At 42.7% G+C, this 27,829-nt stretch overlaps 1 protein-coding gene across 2 annotated transcripts in view; it reads left to right on the top strand.

Annotated features, from left to right (window-relative positions):
- Positions 1-27,310, top strand: part of CAPN6 (calpain 6) — a 63,505-nt gene extending 36,195 nt beyond the window's left edge. For both annotated transcript variants that reach the window (XM_014954886.1, XM_014954885.1), the window contains 11 exons: positions 1,361-1,492; positions 1,968-2,176; positions 2,554-2,746; positions 6,491-6,684; positions 8,359-8,436; positions 9,595-9,790; positions 12,998-13,120; positions 15,263-15,465; positions 16,043-16,164; positions 22,822-22,958; positions 24,498-27,310. In XM_014954886.1, the coding sequence (XP_014810372.1) occupies positions 1,361-1,492; positions 1,968-2,176; positions 2,554-2,746; positions 6,491-6,684; positions 8,359-8,436; positions 9,595-9,790; positions 12,998-13,120; positions 15,263-15,465; positions 16,043-16,164; positions 22,822-22,958; positions 24,498-24,680 (1,770 nt within the window). In that variant the 3' untranslated portion in view covers positions 24,681-27,310. The remainder of the gene's footprint in view (positions 1-1,360; positions 1,493-1,967; positions 2,177-2,553; positions 2,747-6,490; positions 6,685-8,358; positions 8,437-9,594; positions 9,791-12,997; positions 13,121-15,262; positions 15,466-16,042; positions 16,165-22,821; positions 22,959-24,497) is intronic.
- The last annotated feature ends 519 nt before the right edge of the window (positions 27,311-27,829 follow it).

Here is a 27,829-nt window from a genome sequence, read left to right as displayed (position 1 = left end):
TTTTGACTTGCCCATGGTGTGTAGCCAGGCTTGGATTGCAATCTTGGTATTTTGGAATCATCATCTATAATTATCAAAGGGTGGTGAGAATCCATGAGTTAAGGAGCACCGCTCCTTATACTGCTGCTGATAACAAAACTGGAAAAACTGCAGGAAATTTGGAGTCTCCTGCCATTTTGAGGTGAGCGGGAGTTAGTTATTCTGCGCTTCTGATCTTGTATCTGCCTGGATATAAGGTCATTTCCTTCCCACAGTGTTGAAATGTAGGATATTCTTATACTATGAAAGAGCAGAATTTGTTACTGCTGCCTGCTCTTCCATCCTCTCAACCAGTCAGGAAAAGCAATGATTCACGCAAGAGTGTCATGAGCAACCACTGGGTTGAAACCAGTAGGTTCCATATCAGTTATGGGACAGTCAGATTACCTGTTTTCTGAAGTGTTGCTTGGGACATTCTCTCTGGACTGTGCAAAGGATTTCTTGGTAACAAATACAATACTGCCACAAAATAGACCTCTGTGGTTTTCCAATCCTCAATGATACTTAGAGGTGCTCCTTTCAGTGCCTTGGTCTGGAGGCTATTATTGTACCCATTGGGAAAGACATTGCAACGGGCAAGCTAGTGAGGAGAAGGGAGACATCACAGGAAGAGCCATCTATGCTTTGGTGAGAATCTGAGTATAGATAGAGATGGAGCCAGGAAAGCAGTGGGAGAGGAGGAATGAGTGCTTCTAAAAAGAGCGAGATAAATGAGAAAGATGAGATCTCAAAAATGAGAAGACGTTGAGAAGACTTCACAGACATGGCAGGGGTCATTGCAGTAACTCATGCTATCGATGGAGGAGGGTTTCCAGTATGTCAGCCAAGGGAGTGGCAATAAAGGAAGAGGAGCTTAAAGTTCTGGTGTCAGTAGCATTACTTCCTGCTGCTTTTATTTATGGGCTTTTGAGGTTTTTTGGGGGGGTCAAAGCCCTTCCCTGTAATGCATCCTCCTTCTCCTTTCACTTACTTTCAATTCATTAACTGCCCCAATGCCACATAAGTCTTCCAAATGTTGAATTCATTCCAGTCCTCAAAGATCACCTTCAGCTGAGGGCAGAACTAGGAACTCTGGCAAAAAAATTGGCAAATCCCGGTGTTTAGATAAAGCAACGTGATCTACTTGTAAGAATTTAAATAATCCTGGATACCCTGACTTTCAAATATAGTCAGTGACAGAGAGCTTTTGAACTTGGTGGTGCAGACACTCCACGCTTCAGTGTGAATGTGATGCAGAACTAGTGTGGAGAGGAATAGCTGGAAGGATGCTGTGATCATTTCTGGAGTGGATTCTCCAGTAATCTCTGGTTTGTTTTGTTAGGACCTCTGTGAAGACCCCCACCTATTTGTGAATGGAATCAGCTCCCATGACTTACACCAAGGCATACTGGGCAACTGCTGGTTTGTGGCTGCATGCTCCTGCTTGGCTCTGAGGAAGACCCTCTGGCAGCAGGTAGGTGATCAATGTGCTTGGTGCATGAAATAAAGCTAATAAACCTTGGTTGTTTCTCTGCCTATCAGCCAATGTTTTTCCCTCTAGGACTAATGTGCTTCTGAGGAGTTGTGAATTTTGGTGGATTCAAATCTTCCCGTTCTTTAGAAGTTCATTTTTCATGTTAGGAGACCTCGCCACTCCACAGTCCCATTGAGCACAAAGAAGAGATATAGGAAAGCCAGAGAGTGCAATAGGATCTGTTTGCCTTTCTCTGACGGTCAATTTGAATTTTACTTTCCTAAAAGATTCTTTGAAGTGGGACTATATTTGACTTTGTACTAAATTCACCTTCTTTTTTTCACTGCTTCATCTGTTTAAGGTCAAGTGCTCATGAAGCTGAATACCAGCATGGTGCATGCTCCAGGGCAGTCTGCCCTCTGAATAAATCTTAACATAGAGCATTTGGTGAACTTTCCCTTGCATGGTTTCTCAGGTGATTCCAGACTTTGATGAACAAGAATGGGACCCTAAAAAACCAGAGAAATACGCTGGGATTTTCCGTTTCCGTTTCTGGTGCTTTGGAGAATGGACAGAAGTGGTTGTTGATGATCTGCTGCCAACAATGGACGGGAAGTTGATCTACTGCCATTCCAATGTGAAAAATGAATTCTGGAGTGCATTATTGGAGAAAGCTTATGCAAAGTATGAGCTAGTTCATTGTCCTTTTAGTCCTCAATGCTGTCCCTTCTATCCCTCTGTTTCTTTTGTCTTTCAGCTCTATCATATCATAGGTTTTAGGTTTGATGCTAGTAGAGACCCTAAAAAAGATTGAAAAACTCCTTTAACCTGAATGGAGGATGTGAATCATACAAGAGTGCAATGCACTGTACTTCAGCAGCCCAAAGCCTTAAGGATCATTAGACTCCTTTCCTAAAAACCAGCAAAGGTTTGACTGCAATCTACTGCTTTGTTTTGTTTAGTTCTGCTTTGTTTTTTCTTTGGTGAGACCTACATTCAAGCCAAATTAGAGCACTTCTAACAGTCACTTGCTAACTGAGAATGTTCTGTGTTACCTCCAGGCTGGCTGGATCTTATGAGGCCCTAGATGGAGGCAGTGCTGCAGATGCAATTGTGGATTTCACTGGAGCAGTGGCAGAATCTGTTGATTTGGTACAGGGCAAATATGGTGAGATTATTTCTGAGCAGATGAAACTGTTTGAAGACTTGCTGAAGGTGCATAAAAGAGGCGGGTTGATCAGCTGTTACATTGCGGTATGTACAGAGAGCTGGATTTTAAGAGTTAATTTGAATGAAAAAATCTATTTGAATGAAAAAATACTATTACTAGTATAAGTATATTGAGTACGTCCTTCATTTGTATGCTTTGGAAAAGCTATGTATGTAAAAAGCTAGCAAGTTGGCAGTGCTGTCGGCCAAGTACAAGTCCATGAGCCACTAAATACGATCAGAGAACCGCAAAGCCATTTGTGCTGGCACTTTACTGTGGATCTGAAATGCTATTCTTTCTGAATGGTCACAGTTGTGTATTGACCCGAGGTTAATCCACCTAGAATGCCCTAATTTACAGGCCAGATGGCAGCGTTTAATTTCTTTATTTCTTAGGGAAATCTGTTTACAGAAAACAGTTCTGCTGGCACTGAGCTGCTAAGACTTCTTGACTCTGGTTGTGATGATGCAGTCTCTTCAGTGTAATACTGGAGCTGAGCTGAAAGGCTTAGCTTGCTTGGTTATCCAAGTATTACTGTTTGTTAATAAGAATTAACCAGCAAAGCTTGGCTATGCTGGCTAATGGGAGGCAGTAACTCAGGTGCCTACATTAGGAGGCCATAACCCCGAAGTTCCCATAGTCAGTAGAGAGGGGACGGCTTCCCCGAGAGTGATACAGGGTTGCCTTCTGTGGAAGATTTTCCTCTTCCTCAAGTCTGTTAACTTGAGATGCTAGAAGGCAGATGAGTATTAGCTCCCAAGGGATGCTCTATGTTTCTCAGACCTCAGGCATACAAGGGCTTTGCACGGCCCCTTGTCACAGGAGAGAAACCAGTCGAAAGAAACAAGTCTGCCATGTCAGGCCGTGACGGCATAGCACTGAAATTGTCACCTTGTCTGAAACTGTTACTGCATATGGAGGGCTAACAAACTGCCATGACACATGAATATTTCCTAAAAGATTGCTTTTAAATTATTTTTAAAGTGCAATCTGCAGGAAAGGGATCATTCTCTGGAAGTTACAGGGGTGGCACCTAGGTGCACTTCAGCATCTTATTCCCTCTGCTTCTAATTCAAGATCTTAGCTAAGGCTAATCTTATGTGGACTTAGTTAAATCACCTAAATACTTTGCTTTGATTTCCCAGTCTGTGAAATTAAGATCGTATTACTGTAGTACTTAACTATTTCATGCCTGTAGTGTAAGTGCTAAATCCATGGTAAACTGGACCCCCAAATGTTGGTTCATTCAGAAAGTCTTGCAAGTATCATGGTAGTTGTGGAGTTGTCTAGAACAACAGAAAATCAGTCATGTTTGGAGATGCCTGAGAACATTATCTGTATAGCTGGCCCTGGCCATGCACTGCTTTGCACCAGAGCTGTGGTACCAAAGAGGAACACACACATGGTACCTTCTGGGAGATGAGTTTGAACGTGAGAACTCAGCTGGGATAGAACAGGAGTCCTGAACTGTCACTCCCAGCAACACCAGGCATCTGCTCTGAAACAAATTCCTCTAGGTCTTTGTTCTTTGTTTTACCCTTTTCACAAGGTCTGAATTCTTATTTAGAAAGAATTCCATCTGGTTTGCCTGACCAGGCTGGCAGACCAGACTTCCTGATGTGAATTGTTGTTGTAAACATTGTTTCTGGGATGATAGGTTGCTCCCAAATAATAAGGCCGTTCAGTTTCTTAGTGTGGATCTCATGAGGAGATAGGCTAAGTAGAGGGAGTTGTATTTTAAAAAGCAGTTAATTAGACAGTTGTAATGCTTTCAGTTCTTCCTGGCATTATATTTCGCCCTGTCAAATTAAACACGGATGCTTCTAAACATTGATTACACAGAGGCTGTTCCTGTTGGTTTGGCTTAACTCATCTGCATTTATCACTTTTTGATAGATGTATTATACATACAATGAAGCTTGCTAGGTATAGAATATTTAATATTCAAGTGGCTTCATTGCTGCTTTACAAATATGTCATCATTTCCTTTGGATTGCAAAATAGCCCGGAGCTTCATCATTTAGAAATTTGAACAGACAGTAGATGTTTAAATATCTCATTTAAATAAAAACATAAATTTCTTCAGAATGAGGTGGGAAAGGCAGCCCAGCAGTAAGAAAAGCCTGGGGGATAACAATGGCAGCAGGAGAGGTTACAGACTCCCATTCTGTCAAGGACTCTTGTTTGGTTTTAGTTGTGAAAAATGCAAGTGAAAGTGTTACACTGGAGAAAGCCTAAACCCATTGGAAATGTCAGCCAGTCTTGGTGTAACACATGAGCTGATTCTTTAGGAGCTGTTGTCAGTGAAAGGCAGAGGTCTTGGTGAAAGTCTTACAGTTGCCAGACCATCTGTCAGTTCCAATTTGATATAATTTAACTTTTTTTTTTTTTTTCTGATTTATCTTTGGGGACTGAACACTGTTTTATCAGTACAACACCTGCCTTAGGAGAAGGACCCTGTGTGTTTACACCAGAGAAATTGTGGAATGGGTAAAAATATCTGAGAAAGTACTGTGTGCATTTCATAACTCTAATAAGTCCATCTCTCTCCCCCAGAGCAAAGGCTTGCTTGATCATTGAGCTTTTAATTAGGTTATTACAAGTTTACACACAGGGATCTGTACTGAGTCAAATCTTCCATCCTTGCTGTCCAAGGGAGTGAGTGTCTTGAGTCCCAGTGGATTGTAGCCCCATATAGGTGAGAGAAACTGGAGACAGCTCAGTGCAAAGACGTCCATGCTGGATCCAACCAGGGTGTGATGAATCCAGAGGCATGACCCATTTGGATAGTTTCTGGCTCAGAAGAAGGGTTATGGCACTGACTCAGCTTTACTTTTTCCACTATCCTGCCTGGGATGTGTTGCTCAGAAGCAGCATTGTACTGGCTTTGTAAAGAGCCAGTCATTCAAAGCAACTCCAACATCTTTGTATGATACTGCTTTTCTGGTTTTAGATGTACCTTGGAGATTTTGAACTGGATGCATTAAATGCAATTGTGGTCTTTTTCAGAGCTTGACAATTTTTATGTGTTCTTAGATCAGCATCTGATCAGGCCTACATCATCCAGCAGGACAGTTTCCTGCCTGGTAACTGCTGAAAACTAGGCTTCTTACATGGAGTTTATGAGGAGCAAACTGAGTTCCTAAGAAAGCCTGCAGATCTGCCAGTTGCCATGTAAGAGAGGCCTGACAGGTCACGAGTGAGGTACAGGCCAGGTTTGACAAATGGCTAGAACGTTTTCTTGCCTGTGCCCTCTTGCCCTCTATTTTTACCCACTGCTAGTAGTTCTTCCTGGGTATCAAATTTACCCCAATACAGAAACAGGCACTGGACTCACCAGCTAAATCCCTAGGCCTTAGGAAGTGTCTTGTTGAGGACACCACCAGACAGTGCTATGTGTGAGCACAGTCATCGTTATCCAGAAGACCCATTTTGTAAAGATGACAAGTTTTTGGAATGGCTGATAAAGGTTGTCCATCAGCCCAATCTTTAACTCTCCGAGGTCAGAAGGGGACTGAATGGCTGTAGCAGGCAGTATTCTCCTATGCTTTGGGCTTCTGCCTTCTAGGACTTGTCTGGCGCTATCATGCAGAAGATCAAACTAGTGAGCTGCTAGTTGTGAGCCCCAGTGCTGCTGTTTTCCTCTATAGTCAAATCACTTGGGAAGGGAACATGCAGCTCTGTGAAAGAAAACAAGCCCTTCCCCATTCCTGCCCCTTGAACGCATAGCTGTCAAGTGTCCTCAGTGATGCAAGTTCTTTGTTTAATTGTCATTCTTGGTGCTAAAGGCTTCCTCTGGCAGTACCAATGAAGCGGAGACAGAGATGGGTCTTGTCGTTGGCCATGCCTATGCAGTGACTGCAATTCGGAAGCTGCGTCTTGGAGAAAGGCTCCTATTCTCTTTTAAGTCGGAAAAGCTGTTCATGATCAGGCTGAGGAATCCCTGGGGAAAAAGAGAGTGGAACGGCCCCTGGAGTGACACGTAAGTGCTGCAAATCCAGTGCAAATGAATAAAACTGTGATCAGGGCCACTGGACATTAGATGCATTGTTAAATATTGTTGAGACGCGTTAGTCTGCAATACTCCATGATGGCTGAACCTTTGTGCCATCTCTTCCCAAATATAGCATTCTCTGAGCAAATGAACACATTCTGGAGGTGCCAGGAGGTTATGGCTTCCTGGGCTTTAGGTTACTGTATACATCATTGTTCTGTCACACTGGAGCATGAGTAGAAAAATAGCCTGCAATTAAGGTGATGAGTCAAGAATGTGAGGTTTTTTCCCAGCTTCACCAGTGAGTTTGTCTGTGACTCAGTTTCTCATCTGTAATTGCTAGCTGCTGTGGATGGTATAAGTCTTATATTCTCAGATAATCTAAGTGACTGGTGAAAAATGCTGTAAAATTGCCACATTTGTGATTTCTTGAATTATTTTCTACTGAATTTTAATGTGGGCCAGGAGCTTAGCAGGCACCCCTACAGAGAGAGAAATGATTGCTGGAAGGGATGTATTCCATCACTGGCAATTTACACATGAAATACATTTAACTAGGATGTTATAGTTCAACACTGTGCTTACCAGCCACTGTTAGCATTTAATAATGCAATGTTCTTAACAACAGCATATTAAGTTCTTGTCTTCCATACTTTAGCTAGCAAAAATCTGTTACTTTCAAAGAGTTTGGTTCAGGTGAAATACGAAGAATGAGCAGAAGAGCTACTGTGTCTTGTTTAACTTAAGCCCTTGTGATTCCCCACTAGCCCTTTTCTTGGCACAGTTGCCACTCTTTCCAGTGGAAGCACTAAGGACTCTGAGGTTGGCCCATAGTTTTTGGCCTAACAGAATTAAAAGAAGAATTTCCAAATATGTTAAAAAAATGTCTGTTATGGCAAGCTGCCTCCCTTCCCTCCTGCCAGCCACCTTCAACTTTAACCTCCAAGTACTTTTGGAAAGGGAGTGAGGAATTGTGGCTCTGTTTGTCTGATGAACACATTAGGGAAGGGGCTTGTGTTGTCTTCTATCACGTGTCCTGATTTAAGCATCAGACTGCTTGCATTTAAGATCCTGTGCTCCCCTGCAGTCAGGGGAAGAGCCAGGTGCCTCCAGGGGACAATGCAGAGCACATAAGTTAGATGCTAATGCAGGCAATGAAGTGTCTGTGCAGTGTAGTGTTACTCTGGAAACTGGGCACTGGGCTCTTGCTGCAACAATTTCTTCTCAAAGGCTGTCTGGGGAAATCTCAGACCTCAGGCCTGTTTTATTTAAGGAGATTGAAAGACAGAGAGAATACTCTGGTCTAAGTGAAGTGTTCAATAAGCTCCTGAGGAGGAAAACCAGGTTTCTTTTGAAGAGCCCTCAGGGAGTAGAATCAATCTCATATGACCTTCCAAACCAGGTGTCTAAGTGTCCTATGGGAGGCTGTGACAAAGGAAATCAATAAGGTTCTGCTCTAGTTGTACCAATTTCTCATTCATCTTTTTATTTTTTAGTAGCTTTCACATCAATTAATGTTTTAAAACTCCTCCCGTAAGCCCCACACTTTTTTCCTGAATATCATCTGTCCTTTCAGTACTCCAATGTTACCTTTATAACAAGTATTTAATGTATTAATCATCTTTGTTGTTCTGTTCCTCTTTTTTTTCTTTTTCCTTTTAGTTCTGAGGAGTGGAAGAAAGTCAGCGATTCAGAACGTAAGAGCTTGGGACTCACTCTTGAGAATGATGGAGAGTTCTGGTGAGTGGAAGTCACATGAAGGGTTTGGAGATACTGGTTACTCCATGTAATTTTTTTTTAATTCTGCCATTTAACAGCCTTGAAAAGAACTTCTCCAAATGATTATCCAGTCCTGGCACAAGTCTGTTTCAGACAGAAACAGAGAAGAACAGAAAAAACTAGTAGAACAAAATTAGTAGCCCTTGGTAAATGTAAGTTTCAGACACCTTCAAAATCCATTATCTATATTTAGGACATTTGCTCAGAATCAAAGACAACATGTGCTGGTTTACATGACAGAAAGCCAACTATTCAACGCATTGTCAATCCTGTTTACTGACTATCATGCCCATCTGTAGGATTTCTAGGTCAACCATGGCTGAGGTATCTGTAAGTACAATTGCAGCCAATGAATTTTGATATTTGTTAGTGTTTTCCAGCATGGGCAGAAGAAGTGTTCATTCTCTACAGAATCTCTAGACTTCTAATAATTAGCTTAGGTACACTAAGACAGTCCAGCAACTTCTTCAGTAGGCATCAAGTGTGCTGGTAGGGCTCAGTATGAAAAGTCTTCTGTTTGCTTGACTTTGTCAGAGTTGGCAACCGGAAGCCAGCTGTAGGGTTTGATTCTGGGCCATTAATAAGCCAGGACATGATGGTAGTTCAGAGATTCCCAGCTGTTAGAGGAGGTGAATGTTTTTAAACTGTTCTGCAATCCAGTCTGTCATGTTAGCAGGCACAGGCATTGAGATGGTGCTAAATAAAACCTGTGTCCAGAGTACAGGGGTTTGAGTTGTGATGTAACAATAAGGACCATCACAATAAGGAGTGGATAGTGCTTTGGTTGCAAATAGTATCTTTGCAAAATATATGTTACCAAATCCAGCTTGGTAGCTACAACTTATACTTTAGATATAGGTGCTGCAACTGAACAAATCCAGAGCTGACTAAACACACTGAGGTGATATTTCTCTGAATTAAGTTCCAAGATAGTGTGAGTGTGGCCTCACAAGTATTTCCACACGAAGAGCTTTCCAGTGAATCAGTTGTCCTCTGAATAGCTGAGCAATGCCTCCTCTGAAATTACTGGAAGATTTCGTGTGTTATTTTGGCTATTTGCATGAGTATCACTGTCTATTTTTAAATAAACCATGACTTTCCTTGTGTTCCATGGAACAGGATGACGTTTGAGGACTGGTGTAAGAATTTCACTGATGTGGACATCTGCCGGATTGTAAATACCTCCTACTTCAGTATCCACAAGACCTGGGAGAAGAAAATGATGCATGGAGCTTGGGCAAAGAACTCAGAGCCCCTGCTAAATCGCTCTGGTGGATGCTTTGATAACAAAGAGACCTTCCTGCAGAATCCCCAGGTGGGAATCACTGTATTTTTTGAGGTATTGAAGTGTATCCGCATTAGTTAGGGCTTCTGAATTATCCACCCTATTTAGGAGTTGGCAGTGACTACTTGATGGAAATCTCATTGCCAGTGCCTGTCCTCTGGGACTACGCTGGTTCGCTGCATGTTTCAGTGATTTCTCTGAAATATCTCAGAGGAGTTTAGACATTTGTTTAGGACTGATCATGTTTGGGGCTGATGAGTCAGACACACCAGGATTAGTGAAGTTCTGCCCAGACTTCTTTCAGTTTCCCAGTTGTAGGAAGGCAGCAAGTCTGATTTTCTAAATACAGAACTCAATTCACTTAACACCCATGAACAGCCTGAGGATTTGGTTCACAGTGTTTAGTTAGTATACTAACTAAAGTATACTTTGCATTAATCTAAGATTCTGAAAGTATCTAGTCTCTTCTCCAAGCTCACCCTCTCATCAACATTACAGAATTTTCCTTGTCTCATCCTACCTGGTAACTTGCAAGCTATTCAGTTTATCTGTTCATCCATTCTTACTCCATTTCTCACCTTCCTGCCCTTCTTGGTCTTGTATGTTTTCATCCCAGTGCATGGAAATTCAGGCATAAAACCTCCGTTACTGTCAATGAGATCTGGGCGCTTACTGCTTTAGTTATTACTTTGAAAATTGACCTTTCTGTTCTTTTGTAATTCACCACATACTTTGGATTAATTCAAGATGTTCTTATGTCTGCTTCTCTGCACTTGAATGGGAGGTTTCTATCTGCACCCCTCCATTTTCATAGCAGGATATTAGAGAAGTGCAGCCTTTGCTGTTCAGACCGGGAATGAATCTCAGCTCCCAGCTTGTCCTGTCATATAGGTGTAGATGGAGAAGCAGCTCTTCACTGCTCCGTTTTCTCTCAGTGCCTCATTTCCAGAGGATGATTTTATTCAGATATTCCCCTGTATGATTCTGGCTGTTTTCCAAGTGCTTGTCTGGGTCTCATTTGTAAGTGTTTAGCTGCAACAGAGAACAAAATATACATGTTACGGTTGAGTGCAATGCCTGATGCAATGGAAGTTCTTTTTATTCCAGTGTTATCTCTAGGCTAGTTGATTAAAAGGCTCTTAATAGCAGCACTGGAACACATTTATGTTAGCTTAGGGCTGTTATAAATTAGTGTGGCACATACTACCACGGTCTAGAGATAATCTCTGTCTGTTCTTCCTGAGTGAAATGCCTGACACTGAGGTCTCCTGTGATTATCTTTACAGAGACGGACTGTGACACTTCCAGTCCCTTTAAAATAAGGGAATTTAAGTCCAGTATAAATGTATTCCTGTGGTCACCTGCTGATTTCCAGATTGTTACCCATTAGAACAGCTGAAATGTCATCAGATCAAAGATCATCAGAGTTTCATGCATCTCATCAGACCAAGAGAGCTCCTTTTGTACTCTCACAGTTCCCCTTCCACACCTCCAGTTGCCCTGGAACACTCTAGGCTCTCTGACAAGGCAACACTGCGTATGTTCAACAGGGACAAGAATTAAAGTGTGCCTTACTAGGTGTTGCTGCATCTTTATTCTTGCTATTTAAATTCTCCCTGCAGAGGCTCTTTACAAGAAAGCCCTAGGACTCTCTTCAGGGTCCTGTGCTTTCTCTGTCACAATGTTGATATAGTACACAAATAAGAGTACAAAGCATTGAATTTGTACCAAAAACCAGCCAGCCCAGAATACCAAGCAGTAGTTCTGTAGGAGGCCGGTCTGGACTGTAAATACTCTGAACAACTAATGAAGCCCAGAGGCTTGGGAAGGTATTGACTTTCTTTCCAATACTGCTGTGATTCAGCCAACTCTGCTAGAGGTTAGTGTTTCCTCCATGTGGGTGTAACACTGCCTGAGACAGCGAGGGTCAGGGAGGAGAAATGAGATATTGCCTTATTCTGCAGAGCTCTAACCACAGAGAGATGAAGTCATTACAGTAACTAAGGCAATCTCAGTACCTACTTCAGAGCAAAGTTCAATGAGGATTTGCTTTTTTAGCAGCTCTTGGAGGAGCAAAGAGGGGGCAGTTGTACCACTAATGATATTCCTCTTCATGCTGTCAGAGAATTTTGGCTTAAATCGGAACACGGTGCTGTGTTCTGTTCTTAAATCAGAACACAGTTCCCAGCTGTGCATTGCTGCAGTTTTATGCTTTTATTTGTTTGCTTCACATCGAAAGGTCTTCAAGGATGAAAGAATACAGCATCTGTCTAAACTTGGCATAAATAGTGTCCTCTTCCCCTCCACTGGTTCTGACAACTCAGATTTGCCCTCTGTATGCAAGAAAGAGACAAAATTTAAAGGAATCTCTAATAGTGAACAAATTTGAGTGTTTAATTCTTTGTCATATAAAGAAACACATGTCTGACCCTTTCTGGTCTACTGAAAGGGTACATACCTACCCGTGAACTGGTCTGGTAGTGATGCTTAATAATGTAAGCAATTCAAGTCTGCTTTATTGAGATGGGAACTGCTGCTTTAGCTTGAAATAATTTCTTTTGATTGGTCTTAAACTTAAATTGGTTCAAGTTTGGTTTAAACAGTTTAGATGAAAGATTTGCATGTTAAAGATGCAGGAGTCTTTCTTAGCCCTTTTTAGTGGGTATTCCTAGGACTTTCAGGAAAACTGAGAAAGTCCAAAATGAGCGTTCCTGTCATTCTTATATTAAATAGATGTGGAACAAATGGTTTTTTTTTAACTATGGTTTGGAAGATTCCTTCATTTGCAGGTCCTAGATGAAGATGTTTGAAATTTACAGGCTCTGTTTATATATTCAAGTTAAAAGACGTTTAAAAAATTCAAAGACCCATCTGGAATCTGATGGTTTATTTTATCTCACTCCTGATTTATATATATCTAAAGAAAATCTTTTGTCTTTTGCTTTCAGAGGAGGTGTTCTCTTCTGCTGACTCAGCAGTTATTTTATAATAGTCTCATGCTGTCCTTTATGTCCTTTATCAGTGTCTCTGATACTTTTGGTTTAAAGATCCTTATTACTAGCATTAATTTTCAGCTGCGAATTGCTGGGAATGTCTGTTAACGCAAAGAATTGTCCTACCACCCCCAAATGTATTTTCATTTGCCTCCTTTGTATGCACGTGTTTTCTCAGTGATGGCTTTATCCTCAGTATCCTAAGGCATTTCTAACAGCTTACTGTCTTTTCTCTCACTGCTAGTACGTCTTTGACATTAAGAAGACTGAGGACAAAGTGTTGGTCTCATTGCAACAGGAGGATCGCCGCAAATACAAGAAAGAAGGGAAAGGAGACAGCATCCCAATTGGCTTTGAAATATTCAAGGTAGGCAGCCAGCTGCACTCCTGGTTCAGAGTTTCTTCTGCTTCATCCTGTCACTGAGATCTTTGGCACGATTATCATGGTGGGGTCTGGCTCTTCTCTCTACATGAGCTTCGTGTGTGTACTGCACTCAGTCACCAGTGATGATATTAGACAGACTATTTGAACTAAATTGAATTTACTTCAAGTCAATATCTGTTTGAACTACAGAAGCATAAGTCATTTTTCCCTACTGCAAAAGAATTTTAAGCTTTGCAGAGAAAGACAAAAAAAATATTAATGCTTGAAACATGAAGGGTTTTTTCTCCTCCCCACTGGAGGCTCCTGCCTCCATTTCATCAGCAAATGCAGCCCAGTGAATGAGTTTGAAAAGTCTGCAGTTTTTCTCTTGCCTCTTAGAAAAAAAGAGTCAAGAGTGTTTTCAAAAGCCAAAGTAGTGAGTAGGAAATGGGCATATGTGAAAAGAAACCAAAGGGATCCCAAACAGTAATTTAATTGCACTCCCAGGGCAAAATGAGTAAAATGAAAACATACGAACTGAAAGGAGGAGGAAGGCAAGAAAAACAGCTATGCATCTGCTTTTTCTCTGAGGATCTGGCTTATCTTATCATCTGTTGCTATAGCTAGTGGGACTACACTGAGTCTATGGCCCTACACCCTAAAAATACCCCTAGTCTATACCCAAAAAAATAGTCAGTTTTTAACATTCAATTAGAGAGCTACTGACATCTGCATTACACCTATTCATTTGACAATCACCTCTTAACCACATATACTGAAAAGTGTCATTACAGAAAGTAGCATAATTTACCTTGCCTTGCTCATGCCTGTATATCTGATTTGGAAAGGCTTGGAAAAGAAAATCACACCTTCAGAAAAGTATCAATGCTCTGTCTTCATTTTTGTTGAATAATTTTTCTATTTCATAAGTGTTATAACCCACCAGGCTCATTATCATGACTAAAGGCCTTTGGAAGACCATAGCCTAAATTATCTGAAGACAAATGAGAACTACTAAAAAGGCTGTCTTTGCCTCCAGGAGCTGCTTAGGAAATAGGTTTATATTCTAACTGTGCTGTGGCAAATATTACTTCCCTGAAGAGGATGTTAATATTTAAGCACAGCTTCAAGGCTTAGAAAAAAAACTTAAGGACCCCCAACATAAAAAAGACTTGGAACCTATTGGAGTGAGTCCAGAGGAGGCCATGAAGATGATCAGAGGGCTGGAGCACCTCTGCTATGGAGACAGGGTGAGAGAGTTGGGGTTGTTCAGCCTGGAGAAGGCTCCAGGGAGACCTTATAGCAGCCTTCCAGTACCTAAAGGTGCTACAGGAAAGATGGGGAGGGACTCTTTATTAGGGAGTGTGGCAACAGGATGAGGGGTATTGGTTTTCAACTGAAAGAGGGGAGATTTAGATTAGATATTGGGAAGAAAGTCTTCACTCTGAGGGTGCTGAGACACTGGCACAGGCTGCCCAGAGAAGTTGTGGGTGCCCCATCCCTGGAGGTGTTCAAGGCCAGGTTGGATGGGGCTTTGAGCAACCTGGTCTGGTGGGAGGTGTCCCTGCCCAGGGCAGGGGGGTTGGAACTCGATGATCTTTAAGGTCCCTTCCGACCCAAACCATTCTATGGTTTTGTATTTAGGAAAGGGCAATATAAATACAGCTGTGTGCATCTGGATCGAGAGCCTGCTATGTAAGACTGGAATGCTCTCTCTACATGCTTGAGGAAGGAGGCAGACAAATCCCAGACTAATCTAAGATGGCAGTGTAGCTCAGCGGCTGGAGTCCTCAGAGTGTGCGTGCATTTCTGAAAGTATTCAAAAGTCTGCAGTAGCATTATGTCTCTGTTAGTGTAAGCATGCCTTTGCCAGTCCAAAACTTTCACCTCCCCTTAGTGGTGTACTGGTATATACCAATGCAGTGAAGTGCAGAACAGCACTGCTTGGAAGCCTGTGTTGGCTAGCATTTGGACCACTGGGTTGCCCGTTGGGACTATCTCTGCCACAGCTTCAGTGCCAAACCATTTGCATTTATTGCACATCTTTTTCGCTTGTGAACAGCTGTGTGATGTGCAGGGGAAATGCTGCCTGTTAGCTCTGATGTCCCTCCTTGCATTAATCCCTGTACTGCTCTGTGGCTGTAGGTGGAGGATAACAGACGCTATAGACTACACAAGCTGACTGTGCAGGAGAGAGTGGCTACATCTCTGTACATCAACACACGCACTGTGTTCTTGAGGAGGATCCTTAAGCAGGGCCGTTACGTCCTTATCCCAACTACATACCATCCTGGCATCATCACAAAATTTATCCTGAGACTCTTCACAGATGTGCCGTCAAAACTCAGGTAGGTTGTGCTCACAGCTACTTGAGATCTTCCCCTGCCCACATTGGCTTCACCTCCTTAGAAATGGTTGTCTGGTTACCCTCAAATATCCCTGACTCACTAGCTCATATCACTCCAGAACCAGGTCCTTGAGATGGTCGGGGTCACCTCCAAGAATCTCCAGATGGCTCACTGAGATTTTTGCATGATCAGTCCATTTTTACAATTTAGTTTGGCTTTTGTAGTTGCCTCCAGTTCTAGATCAGAACACTGAGCACTGGTGCTTGCAGTTACAGTTGATACTGTTTATTTCTTTGACCATCTCCTTTGAAACCAGAGGTTGTCTACTTTGATTTTATTTTGCATAATTAAAGGGTTTTTTCCACCGCTATTGCTGCCATGTGAAAGATGACACAAATTTGCTTTACTTTTCTTTGCTCTCTTTTTGTTTAAGTCTGTCATTTCTGTACCACAAATTTCCAAAGCAGTAGATGAGGCACGAGTACAAACCTCATGTTCTGAAAATGTGAGATTTCCACAGCCATTGATTGTTTACTTGATATTCGTTGCTTCAGTTGCTTTTCCTGTGATTTTTCAGGGAGCTGAAGGCAGATAAGCCTAAAATGACATGCTGGAGTCTTCTTTGTGGCTATCCACGCAGAGTCACCCAAATCAAAATTCACTCTGCAGAGGGTTTACAGAAGCAAGACAGATCAGGCGGTAAGTGCAAAGCAAGCCTGGGAGAGTAGGAGGGGCTTCTTCAGTCATCTAAAGATGATCTGAGTTGATATGTAAACAGTCAGAAATTATCCAAACAAACTGAAGATCTATGGGATTTTTTTCAGCATGTTGTAAAATCTGCTCAAAAGGAGAGATCACATGAACAAGATCATGTAAACCAGCAAGAGTTATGTGTCATCTATGCCGGTCCAGACGGGCCGTAGTAGCCAGACCTTCCTTAGAAACTTTTTTTGGGATTAGTAAGAAACTCACCTTTCAAGGTTATGTGTTTTCTAAATGGAAAATATCCAGGGAGACTGCTGAATCACACAGACTCATGTAAGTGTATTACACTTACCTCAGCAACGTCATTCATAGCCTTCAGAGCACTTTGTTATTCATTGCCACAAGCTTAATAACACTTCAGGGAGGAAATAACACTTTTCAAACAACCGTTTTCAGCTGGGTAAACTCAGACAGGAAGAGGTTAAATGACTTGTACAGGACTGTGTATCGACACATGAAAGGAAATGTCCTGAAGGACTCTAAAATGTCTTTCTGGCACCTGATGTTGATGGTTAATTAGGAGACTTGTCCAGTTGCCATTTGCTTCATCATTTTCTACTCCTACTCTCCGTCTGTCAGCCTTCATTTTCCATGACCAGTGCAATAGAAGAAGGTAGACACATTCAGCACTGAGTGGCTGGTAGGAAGAAAGCAACGGAGCAGAGATACTATGGTGAAATTGGAACAGGAAACTAAAGAGATTCCTGAAACATCTGCTGTGTTTGCTCCAGATAACTCTTCAGCTCTCTTCACTTTAAGATGTGGAGCTCAGTTGCATTAACTTCTTGTGGTAGAGAAGGCATTAGGCTTAGACCTGTAGTACAGTTCATCTTCAGTCTCACAAAGCAGCTGCAAAATTTCTCCCATCAGCTGGCTGCAATTTTATTCCAGTCCCATTTTCATAGTTATTCCTGGCACCCACTGAGTGGTGGCTGAAGGTACTTTTCCCTGTGAAAGCCACTTTAATTCTGGTTGTCTCTTGAGTGGATGGGAATGTTGGAGGGAAGAGATATATAGTAAATTGATTCCCTTAATTTTTCTTGGTACTTTTCTTGAAAAACAGGAGCCACAAACACCTCAGCCAAACAAGTGGGTATGGCTCCATGTTCTCAGCAAGGCAGGATGGATGGGTGAGACTGAGGTCACAGTATGTGACAAGAGTAGTGGAGCCATGCACTGAAAAGAGGCAGTGTGTTCTTGTTCTTGCCTTGTGAAGGACATTATCATTATTAAGGGTGGGTTGGGTTTTTTTACTTTTAAAATTCCTTAGACATTTTTCTCTACCATTCCCTGTAGTAAAGCAATAAAAGCCAATTCTCCACCCTTTAGCATTTCACAATCCTTAGCACAATTGCAGCCTTGACAGGATCATTACAAACAATTGCCTGCAGATGCCAAAGACCAGGCTTCAGCTCAGAGACTGTTGTAGGATTGTGACACAGAGCCTCAGGAACGCACAAATAGGACTTAAAACCAACATCTAATAGATATTCTAACTACAGTATAGGGCAAATACCTTTAGGACCCAGTACTACCACACATGGTCAGGTTGAGTTGAAGCATCTTCTTCCACTTTGATTTCAGCATCCAGAGTTGGGCTGATGATTACCCTGACTGAATTGAAAAGGTAACCTGTGGTGGGAAGAACTGTCTATAGGAAATGGACTCACAGATTTTCTGTTTAAATCTTAGCAAAACTTGTGCTTGATTATTTTATCTGCTGAAAAAAACCGCAGAATTGGGTCAAGTGACAAAAAATCAGTCTACCATTGTCAATTTTCTTCTGAAGTGTTTCCATTTTTCTGTGTGAAAGAACATGCCATTTTTAAATTCATCAAAAACGTAAGGGGTTTCGAACACAAAACCTAAATTAATCTTAGTGTTTGACTTTGAGTCACCAAAAAAGTTAAAATATTTTCCTTTTTTGTATCACCATAAAGCTTTCAGTAAAAGCCCTTGTCTCTTTTCAGCCTATAGTTCCAAATCTCATCTATTCGGGGGGCACTGAAGGAGAGCTAAGTTACTTCACTTCAGTACCTTCCCCATTATCTTGAATTCTGCTGTGACATCCCTGTTTGAATCTTTCTTTATTAACCTTTTTTTTCCCTATAAGTATCTCCAACTCACAGAGTGCATTTATAGATTGCCTTGCAGAATGCCACATCTTATAGCAGCTTCAGACAAATTAAGTAGGGAAAGAGTGTAAATAATAAAACCATGAAGCCAAATGTGCACTGCTGACATTTGTGCTACACAATAGGATCAGGCTGTGCGATGACAAGGATAACGCTCATCACTGGCACTCAGCCTTCTAAGGACACCTTGCTGGGAAATTTGGCAAAGCTCCCAGTTGATACTAGAGTCCATTTTTGGTAACATAATAAGCTGGGTATGGTACATGTTTCTTACATTTGGGTTATTTTTTTGTAGATTAAAAGAGTGAATATAGAAACTCCCTGAAGCACACTGTCTGAGTGGATTGTAAATGTACACTAGAAAGTATTGTGTCCAGGGACATTAAATATTCTGTATTCTAAGATTGCTTCCTAATACTGCCACAAAAGAATGCAACTCCTTGTCATGTCTTGTCTTCTTTCTGGCTTCTCTGGATCCATGCCTGGACCCTCTCCCAAGCTTATCTCAAGGAGAAATAACGGCCAGGCATTCGAAAAAGACCATCTTTCTCAGAAGTGAATTTAGACCTTGAAGTCACGTGGGCAGTTACAGAATAACCAGCCTTACCTGCCACTCCTGGAGCATTTCCTGATGTGAATGTGACTTAAAAGTCAGCAGCAGCCTCCTGTCCAATCAGTACTGTGAGATGAGGGAAGAGGCCACACAGCAATTGCCATTGGGAGTGACAAGTAGAGGTTTCCTTTCAGGTTAGGCACAGTCAATATGTTTATTCAAGTAGAAAATAGGAAGATTAAGTGGTTGTGTTTTGCTGCTGCTAAGAGGACCTCACATAAAGGTTATGCATTTTCTGCTGTGAAGGTTGACGGCAACTTGTTCCTCTGTGAACTGCTGTATCTGATTAGCCCCACTGCATTTCATAAGGGTTTCCTGACTTGTCCTTCACCTTTTGATCTGCAGCATCTAAGCTCTCAAGCTGTTTCTTTTCTTATGCTCAGTCTCTGTCATCAGTATTCCCCCTTGTCCAGCCACCTGCCAATGGGGATGTCACTATCATCCCTTAGCATAGAGAGAAGACAAAACTTAGTGATAAAGGAGGTGGTTGTGATTCGTTCTGAAGCTTCTGAGAACTGAGACGCAGCTTTACATCCCTGTGACAAACCTGAAAACATGAGGATGTCTCTATTCTCTGACACTGGGGTAAGCAGTTGTGGACAGTAAGAGCAGCCTGAACAAAGATAGCTCTTTTTGGTATTACCTGGATAGTGGGATTTTAGACTTGAATGCACTGTTCTTCACATAAGCCCACCACTGTCATCTGAGAGCTGTACTTCGTACAAATTTCTGAGTAATTACTTAAACAAAACTCTAAGAGAATTAAGGTTGCGCAGCAAGTGCACAGCCAGCCTGGTTCATGAGCTGGTTGTCATCAGAATGCTGCTCCCTGCCAGAGGAAGGTTGTTTAATCTCAATTTTCTTTGATCCATTGTCCTGTCTGGAAAAAAATAATGGATGGTTTGCTGTTGTCAAGAACATTGGATGAATCTAGCTGCACAGGCTTAATTCTGAATGCATATAGGCTGCTTCTTTTGAGTTAGCTTGTTCTGAAGTTGATCCAACCATCTGTGAGCCAAGCGCAGTGGCAGGTTTGGATGAACATGAGGAAGCTCTGTGTGCTTAGAGATTTTTGTCTCTCATTCCCAAGTCTGTTTTAAAAATCGCTCTTGCTACTGTCTGTCACTCTTTTTCCAAGAGTTTATCTTTGAGAACAAATCACCTTTTGCATTTTTGAGTCTTCCCACTGAAATTCCATGTTGAATTTGCAGATTTAATTGCCTTTCACCACTTCTTTTCTGAACTAGGTATTGTCATGCCCAGTGGCCAAACTGGAGAAGAGTGGGAATGTCTCTGAGAACTTTTTCTGTGATTTTTTGTGGTTGGTACAGTGCTGAAGGATGTGAATGTTAGCTCCTCAGTCCAATTCTCAAAGTGAAAAAAAAAGTTAGCCTTAGACTACTGTGCATAGATTTCTTTAAGCCTTAGAAACATCATTACTGTTCAAGTGTTTCTGGCTTTTACAGATTTCAGCTTTTTCCTCTGTGCTGTTCTTGCGTAAACTTTCCAATGCAGCAGCATGGCTGTAGCACTGAGATGGAATGGTTGTTTATGCTCAGTATGGTGTTCAAGGCATGGCTTGACTCATATGTGGCCTGAGAGCTGAACCCGGTCCTCCTTCCACTGCCCGAGTAGCTCCAGTTGTTTTCATTCCCAGCTCATGATGAGGATGTTGCTTTTCCATGTTCATAGCGCTTTCTGCATTGTCTTCTGTCTGCCCGTGAATAAACCAGGCCCAGAGCTGCAAAGAATGGGGCCAATTATAGTGAGAACGTCCCTTGTCTCATCCCACTGTGCAGCTCTCCCATTTCTTTCTTTTGTTCTGGAACTGGAGCCAGTCCTCCCAGTACCAGTGACCACTCCCAATGCCTTCATAAGCTGTGCAGGTACCTTTCATGTTCCTCTTCTGCCTCCTTTTTTTCTAGCTTTTTCTGAGAATTTGAATCTCTTTCTTTCAAATGTTAGCTTTTCCTTTCACTTAGCAAGTCCCTTCATTAAGAGCTCCCTCATATCCCACAGATATGCCTGTTACCTCTTTAAGCTCTGTGTCCTTTCCCCACCTCTTCATATGCCCTTTATTTCTTAATTACTGTTAATGATCAGATGTTTCTTTGCTCTTTGCCTTCGGCCAAAGTACTTGACACCATTTCATGCAAGACCCCATTCTATTCAGATCCATTTTTGCAAATCTCTTTGCAAAGGGGGAAGCCTTTCCATCGATGATTACACAGCGTGGTGCCGCCCCATGCCCCAGAGCTAAATCCACACATGCAGTGACACAGAAAGTAATTGCCTATCAGAAAAGCCAACACACTGCTACCTGCTATAGAAAGTGTGAGATGTTGTCAGGGTAACAGGCCTCTCGCACGTCTGGCCAGGTGTAATCATAGTGCAGCATACGGAAAAATCTGTTTCTTTCTCGTGAGTGGAAGCAGCTCCTTCTGGTTTGGATGTAGCTGTTACGAGGTTTGTTTGCGTGAGATGTTGGTATCTGTGCCTGTAAATGAGTGACATGTTTGAGGAAAATCGTCCTGGCTATGAATTGTTAAAAAACAAAAGCTGCCTTAAAATTATGCTGCCTTATGGCTGTTATTCCAGTGGTGGCATTTTCAAGTAGATGGTGACAAAATGTGTGCAAGAAATGATCACAAGTGACATATGTACCACATTCGGTGGGTTTATTTAAAATCCATGTCTAAAAAGTAGCAAGGTGTGGAAAAACAGATATGCCTTCATTAACAGCGTATGGAATGGACAGAAATAGTTGTGTTGAAATACAAAAAAATGGTAGTGCCTGTGTTTAATTAAAAGTTAATTAGAAAGTGGAACGTTCCATTCTATTTGAGGATAAAGATGGTATTTCCAAATCGGTTCTTGCTTCCTATTGGAATAGAAAGAAAATATTACATTTATAACAAAGTAAAAATGTTCAGTGTAAAAACAACAAAGCATTTCTAGAATGTTGGATAGTCTCTGTTGGTTACATATGATTTAAATGTAATTTAAACCATAAACTAGGACCTGTAATAGATCCAAACATGTCGTGATAATATAAACTTTAAAATCACATCAATGCAAATGATAGGACCAAAGAAATTGTCTCAGGTTCGTAGGAATGAAATTAGAAACTGGGGAGGATTTGCTTTGACAGTTTCCCACAGAAAACTTTGTTCAAACCAGTGTGCTGCTACAAAATGTTGTTGCAATTTGGCAATATTTTACTTTCTGGAAAAGAAACCGCTTCTTGAAAACTACTCCTATCACTAGTACTCATATTGGAATATAGTAGACAACACTTTGAAGCTATAGCGACAGTCTAAAGGTGGGCACTGAGATGTGCATTCAGTGATCTAAAAGCAGTTCTGTGCAGTTCCTGTCCTTGCTCTCTGTAGGAATTGTGGACAAGTAACAGTTTTTACCTTCCATTTTGGCCCAGGCACCCAGAGCTACATATCAGATTGCGTATGCACAGCTGCATTTTGGCTCTCACATCTAGAGCAGTGTTGGGGAGCTCGGAGTATCACTTTGAAGACTTTCTTTTAGATGAGCCAGAAGGATGTGCAGCAAGGGAATGTGGAAAGATCACAATCCCGGTCTAGGAGTGAGCTGGTTTCACAGCAAATGGCATGTGGTTTCCAGCTCTGAGGATCTGGTTGTTAGGAGAATGAGGTATTTCAGCCCTGCTGGTGTTGGGCAGGTAGCAGTGGATGTGATGAGTGCTGGCACCCTGTTCCTGTGCTCAGTAGCAGTGGTGCTGCCAGGCAGAGGGAGGGGATTGCTTCTGCTGGGTTTCTGGTCAGATCTCAGCTGCCATTGTGAGCTGTGCTACTGGTTGTGTTTCAGGAGCAGATCCCTATGTGCTTATCAAGTGTGAGAGGCAGAACATGCGCTCCTCTGTGCAACACGATACGACCAGTGCCATCTTCGACATGCAAGTGATTTTCTACAGAAAGAACATCGACAGTCCTATCATTGTCCAGGTGAGATAAGCCACGCAGGGTGGGCTGCTAAAGGGAGCACAACATCACTGGGCTTGATGTGATGCTGACTCTTTCTTCATATGGCTGATACCCAGGATAGAAGTGTGAGAACCTCTGCTCCCTCTCCTGGGGTATGCCTGGAGCTATTCAGCTGCTCTACGATTCTTTAGTCCAGGTCTTTTTCATAAAACAGCAACTGATGACACTTAGAGATCAGAAAGCATAGTTCATCCCAAGGCTTTGAAGGAATGTACAGAACTACCTTTTACCTCATTTGATACCTGACGAAACAGAGACAAAGAAAAAACAAATGTCGTCCAGAGTCAGTGTTTGAAATTAAACCACAGCCAAGGCTGTTTTTAAGGTTTTTTTTTTTATCTGGAATTCTAGTCATGTGGGAATAAGACCATACTGTTTAGCTTAGCACCAGCTGGAGAAACAGAGCTTGGTATTTAGATGAGGCTGTCCAGGAAAACTTTGGGAGAGTGGAATGGCATTTCAGTTTGATGCACACGGTTGTTTAGTATTAGATAAACACTAAGGACTATGTCTTCTTCATCAGCATAGGGAGATATTACAATGCATCTGTGAGTCAATTCACTGTGGCACATCAGTGCTAGAAATCAAAATAGCTTTATAGCACTGTGTTGCAGGAAGAGATACATTTCTGATTTCTCACTGCCTGATGCAGTACTGGTGTGTAGTGCCCCTGTGCCATAGTATGAGCTAATAAGTATATTCAACATATACTATAAATCGAAGGAGGATGATAGGAGTGTTGTTCCCTAAACCACAGACCGTAGTTATGGATTAGAGGGAACTGATACAATAGCTGATGGGACATGGTCTGTGCTCTTGACATGTGCAGGATTGTTTAATCATTCGTAAAGATTTGATTAACACATGGGACCTCACCCCATCTCTCTGCAGTATGCAGCTCAGACACTTTGACTTTTCTAGGATAACTGAAAGTTAGTACTAATGAACTTCACAGACCAAAGACCAGCATGTGAGACCAGCAGCAAACCTCACTATGAACACCATTTCAGTTGCTGCCTGCTCTGTGCCCAACCCCATCCTGAGTAGGGACAAAGGACATGTCCAAGGACTTCAAAACCATGGCTGTCCCTTGCTTTAGCAGCATGGACCTGGCTCTAACAGAGTCAGAGGAAAAGCACTGAAGATGCTGCAGAGGTGATCACAAGGAGGCAGAGTGGCACAGACAGGCTGATTGCGTGTAGGTTTTTACTGCTGATGAGCTCAAACAAGTAATTTTTATTCCTGTTCTAGGCAGACTGTGACCTAGAAAGCAAAAAGCTGTATTTAGCTCCTTATTTGCATAGAGTATGTAAATGAGCATGCAAATCTGGAATCTCCCACGTGCTGTACAGACAATTAGCTAAATTTAGATGTACGCCCCCTCCTCACTGCTTTTTCAAGGGGTTAATGGGGGTGAGCCTCCTCCAGCACCACCCTTTCAGGTGGAGTGAGAGAGAAGCGCCGCTTCAGCTGGGTTTATTTCTGTTCCCTTGTCTCTAGGTCTGGAACAGCAACATCTTGTGTGACCAGTTCCTCGGACAGGCAGTGCTGGCAGCTTCACACGCTGACCCCAGAGAAGAGCAGACTCTGCAGCTCCGAGGGAGAGGCGGCCGAGAAGCAGCCGAGGTGCCAGGTCACATCACCGTCAAGGTTTTTTCCAGTGATGACCTCCTGGAGCTATGAATACCAAAGCCCCGCAGAGCCAGACAGAGCTGTCACCTCGCAGCAGGGGGGCTTGTCTGTGCTTTCTGTGTGAATGACTCGGGAGCAAAGGTTGCACATAATCATAATCGCTTTAAAAAGAAAAAGCCCTCTAACTCCCCACATTATCATGGATAATGGGGAAAGAGGCTTTTAAAGAGGGAAATAATACATATTTATACATATATACATTCATGATACAGCAAATACAGTAGAAGAGAGGCCAAATGAAACGTTAGCAGATAAGCTGTTGAAGATGTAACCATCTTCCCCAGCAGCATCTTTTAGGAGCTCTTGGCACGTAAGCGGGCAGCACACGTGACTGCTCTCACAGGTTCTCAGCACGTCATCTGTTCTCAGCAGTGGGACTGGATGCAGCAGGAACGGCTCCACCGCCACGGTCACGTACCAGCAGGCTGGGGGATGCCAAGCACAAGGTGGATTCGCAGGACTCAGTCCTTGTTCACTGCCAGGCTGTATTTGGGAGGGGGATTTTTTTAAGCTTTGATTGGAAGTTTTTGTCCCCATATAGGCATATATAATTCTTGATGAATTTCGTTGTTATTGCTACAGATCAGATATTTCTGTTCCTTGGTGAAAATGTCATTACTCAAGGAGTTCAGTCATAGATAATAGCCTTAAGACCAGGTGCACCAGGGCAACATTGAAATAGAAGGGCAGGTCTTCCAGTGTTTGTTTGAACACCAGAGCAAATAAGAGCTTTGCCTACATAAGGACTCTCAGATTGATTTTCTTATTCTTCTATTCTCCACCTCAAGCTGACGGCTCACGGGTTGGTATCTCTGGTCAAGAGAAGGGCACCTCACAATTCAGCTGTGGTTTTGCTTGGAGGAAAATTCATTAATGGGAACCTCCTTGCTAAGGAGGCTTTGTTTAATCCATGTGATGCTAAAAATGGAGTAACAGTTGTTTTCGTTCATTAGCTGTGATGGGTAGTGCCAGACTGAAAGAGGACAAAATTAGCTCATGACAAGGATGGGTTTGTAAAACAAAGATGCTGTGCAGATTTCACTCTTGAAATTTTGTATTGGTTTATTGCTGACAGAACTGATACCTTTAGTGAAATTTAATGTGGGCATAATGGGGGACTGGTATCGTTTCACATTTCTGTTCAAGGCCGGGTTCCAGTACAAACTTTCTTCTAACTTTTGCCTATAGCACGGTGCAGGGTTTCCTCACCGCGGACACTTCTGTGTTGTCAAGCTGTGCAGTGGCTCTGGTGTTAAGAGGCTCACTGTGTTACACCTCTGGGAAATGGATTTTATATGGTTGCAAATTCTGGTCTTGAAAGTGAAGGTAAAGGAGCCTTTTGTACAGCCAGGAAATTTGGATTTCTGTGTGCCTTGTAACCACTTCAGCCATTTTGTGCAATTTTTATAATTTATGAAATGGCCCTCAGTAGAGTTAATGTTTTCACAAAAGGTTTTTAAATCTCCTCAGGGCTCCAAAAGGATCATTGCTGTGGTAGGAAATGCTTTCTCTTGACATGCTGGAGATGGAGTGTGAGGCTATGAATGATATTACACTGCCATCAGCTTCGTTGCACGTACCAAGTACCTAAACACTGCTCTCTTTTTAAATAGCTTGGGCTCAAGCCATTTTGCACTAGAGCATTTTTCAGATGTGAGCTGCAGGCAGCTGACAGCCCCACAGGCAAGTGTCATTCTTCTCTGCAAACTCATAGCTTCAGAGTTGCTTACTCTCAGATATGTTTGTAAACTGTGGGGTTTTTTTTTAGAAAAGCATGAACTTTCTGATACAGACCAGAGCTCGGGCCGGGCACACGGGGAGCTGCAGCTCGGTCTGGGCTGCCCTGGCCCTGTGCTGGGACCTGTTTGCCACACTTTTCCTCACACCCTGCTTTATGCCGTGGTGGCTGCTTCTCAGCAGCGTGGCTGGAGGGGTGACCGCAGCCCCTTGGTCACCTTCTCCATACGGGTGGAGAACACCCTCCTGGTGTTCCAGCATGGCTGGAGCAATTCGTGGGGCAGCAGGGCGTGCAGGAGAGCACACTGAGGCAGAGCAGAGCAGGTCGTGTCACATAACCCCTGTTTCAGAAAGACTTTTCTCCACGGGCTGTTCCATATGAGATGGGTGCAGTAAGTATTTTTTAACACTAAATGATAACTTGTGGGAAAATGAAGGTTTTTTTATGAGGGACTGCATATATGTACACGCATGGGCCACCTTCAACAGAGAGTTTTGGCCCCCAAAATTAAAACAGAGGGAAATATTGGAAAATGTTTCATTTCAACCTTTCTTTACTTTTCAATATGAAGTGATCATAATAAAAGATTAACAAAAAAATAGATGTGTTCAGTAATTTCTGAAATGAAACAGTTGGTTTCCGATACAAGAAATCATTGTGGGGTGACCCCAAATGACATTTTTCAGCTCACTCGAGAAGAAAAATGTATCTCAACTAAATCTTCACCGTTTCTAATTCTTGCCCTAGGGTGGCTGCAGGGTAGACAGACAGCCTGAGTCCCGCAGCATCAGGCTGGGGTACAGAGGATGTCCCAGAGGCCAGAGGAGACCAAGAAGATGATCCAAGGGCTGGAGCACCTCTGCTATGGAGACAGGGTGAGAGAGTTGGGGTTGTTCAGCCTGGAGAAGGCTCCGGGGAGACCTTCTAGCCCCTTCCTGTACCTAAAGGGGCTACAGGAGAGGCGGGGAGGGACTCTTGATCAGGGAGTGGAGCGATAGGATGAGGGGTAACGGTTTTAAACTGAAAGAGGGGAGATATAGATTAGATATTAGGAAGAAGTTCTTTACTGTGAGGGTGGTGAGACACTGGCCCAGATTGCCTAGAGAAGCTGTGGATGCCCCATCCCTGGAGGTGTTCAAGGCCAGGTTAGATGAGGCTTTGAGCAACCTGGTCTGGTGGGAGGTGTCCCTGCCCAGGGCAGGGGGTTGGAACTTGATGATCTTTAAGGCCCCTTCCCACTGGAACCATCCTGTGACTGTGTTAGTGGTGAGCAGGCAGAGCTGCAGCTTTCAGACGGCATTTGTGCCTGTTATTGCTGTTCCTTGCACCTTCTGTGCACACAAGGGCGCAGTGGGCCGGGCCGGGGCAGGGCCTTCGCGCCTTCCTCTGCCCCCGCCGCCGA

The sequence above is a fragment of the Calidris pugnax genome, unplaced genomic scaffold (assembly GCF_001431845.1).
Source record: "Calidris pugnax isolate Ruff unplaced genomic scaffold, ASM143184v1 scaffold38, whole genome shotgun sequence".
NCBI classification, from domain to species: Eukaryota; Metazoa; Chordata; class Aves; order Charadriiformes; family Scolopacidae; genus Calidris; species Calidris pugnax.
Note: the sequence above shows the minus strand (reverse complement) of the source record. Positions and strands in the feature narration are given on the sequence as shown.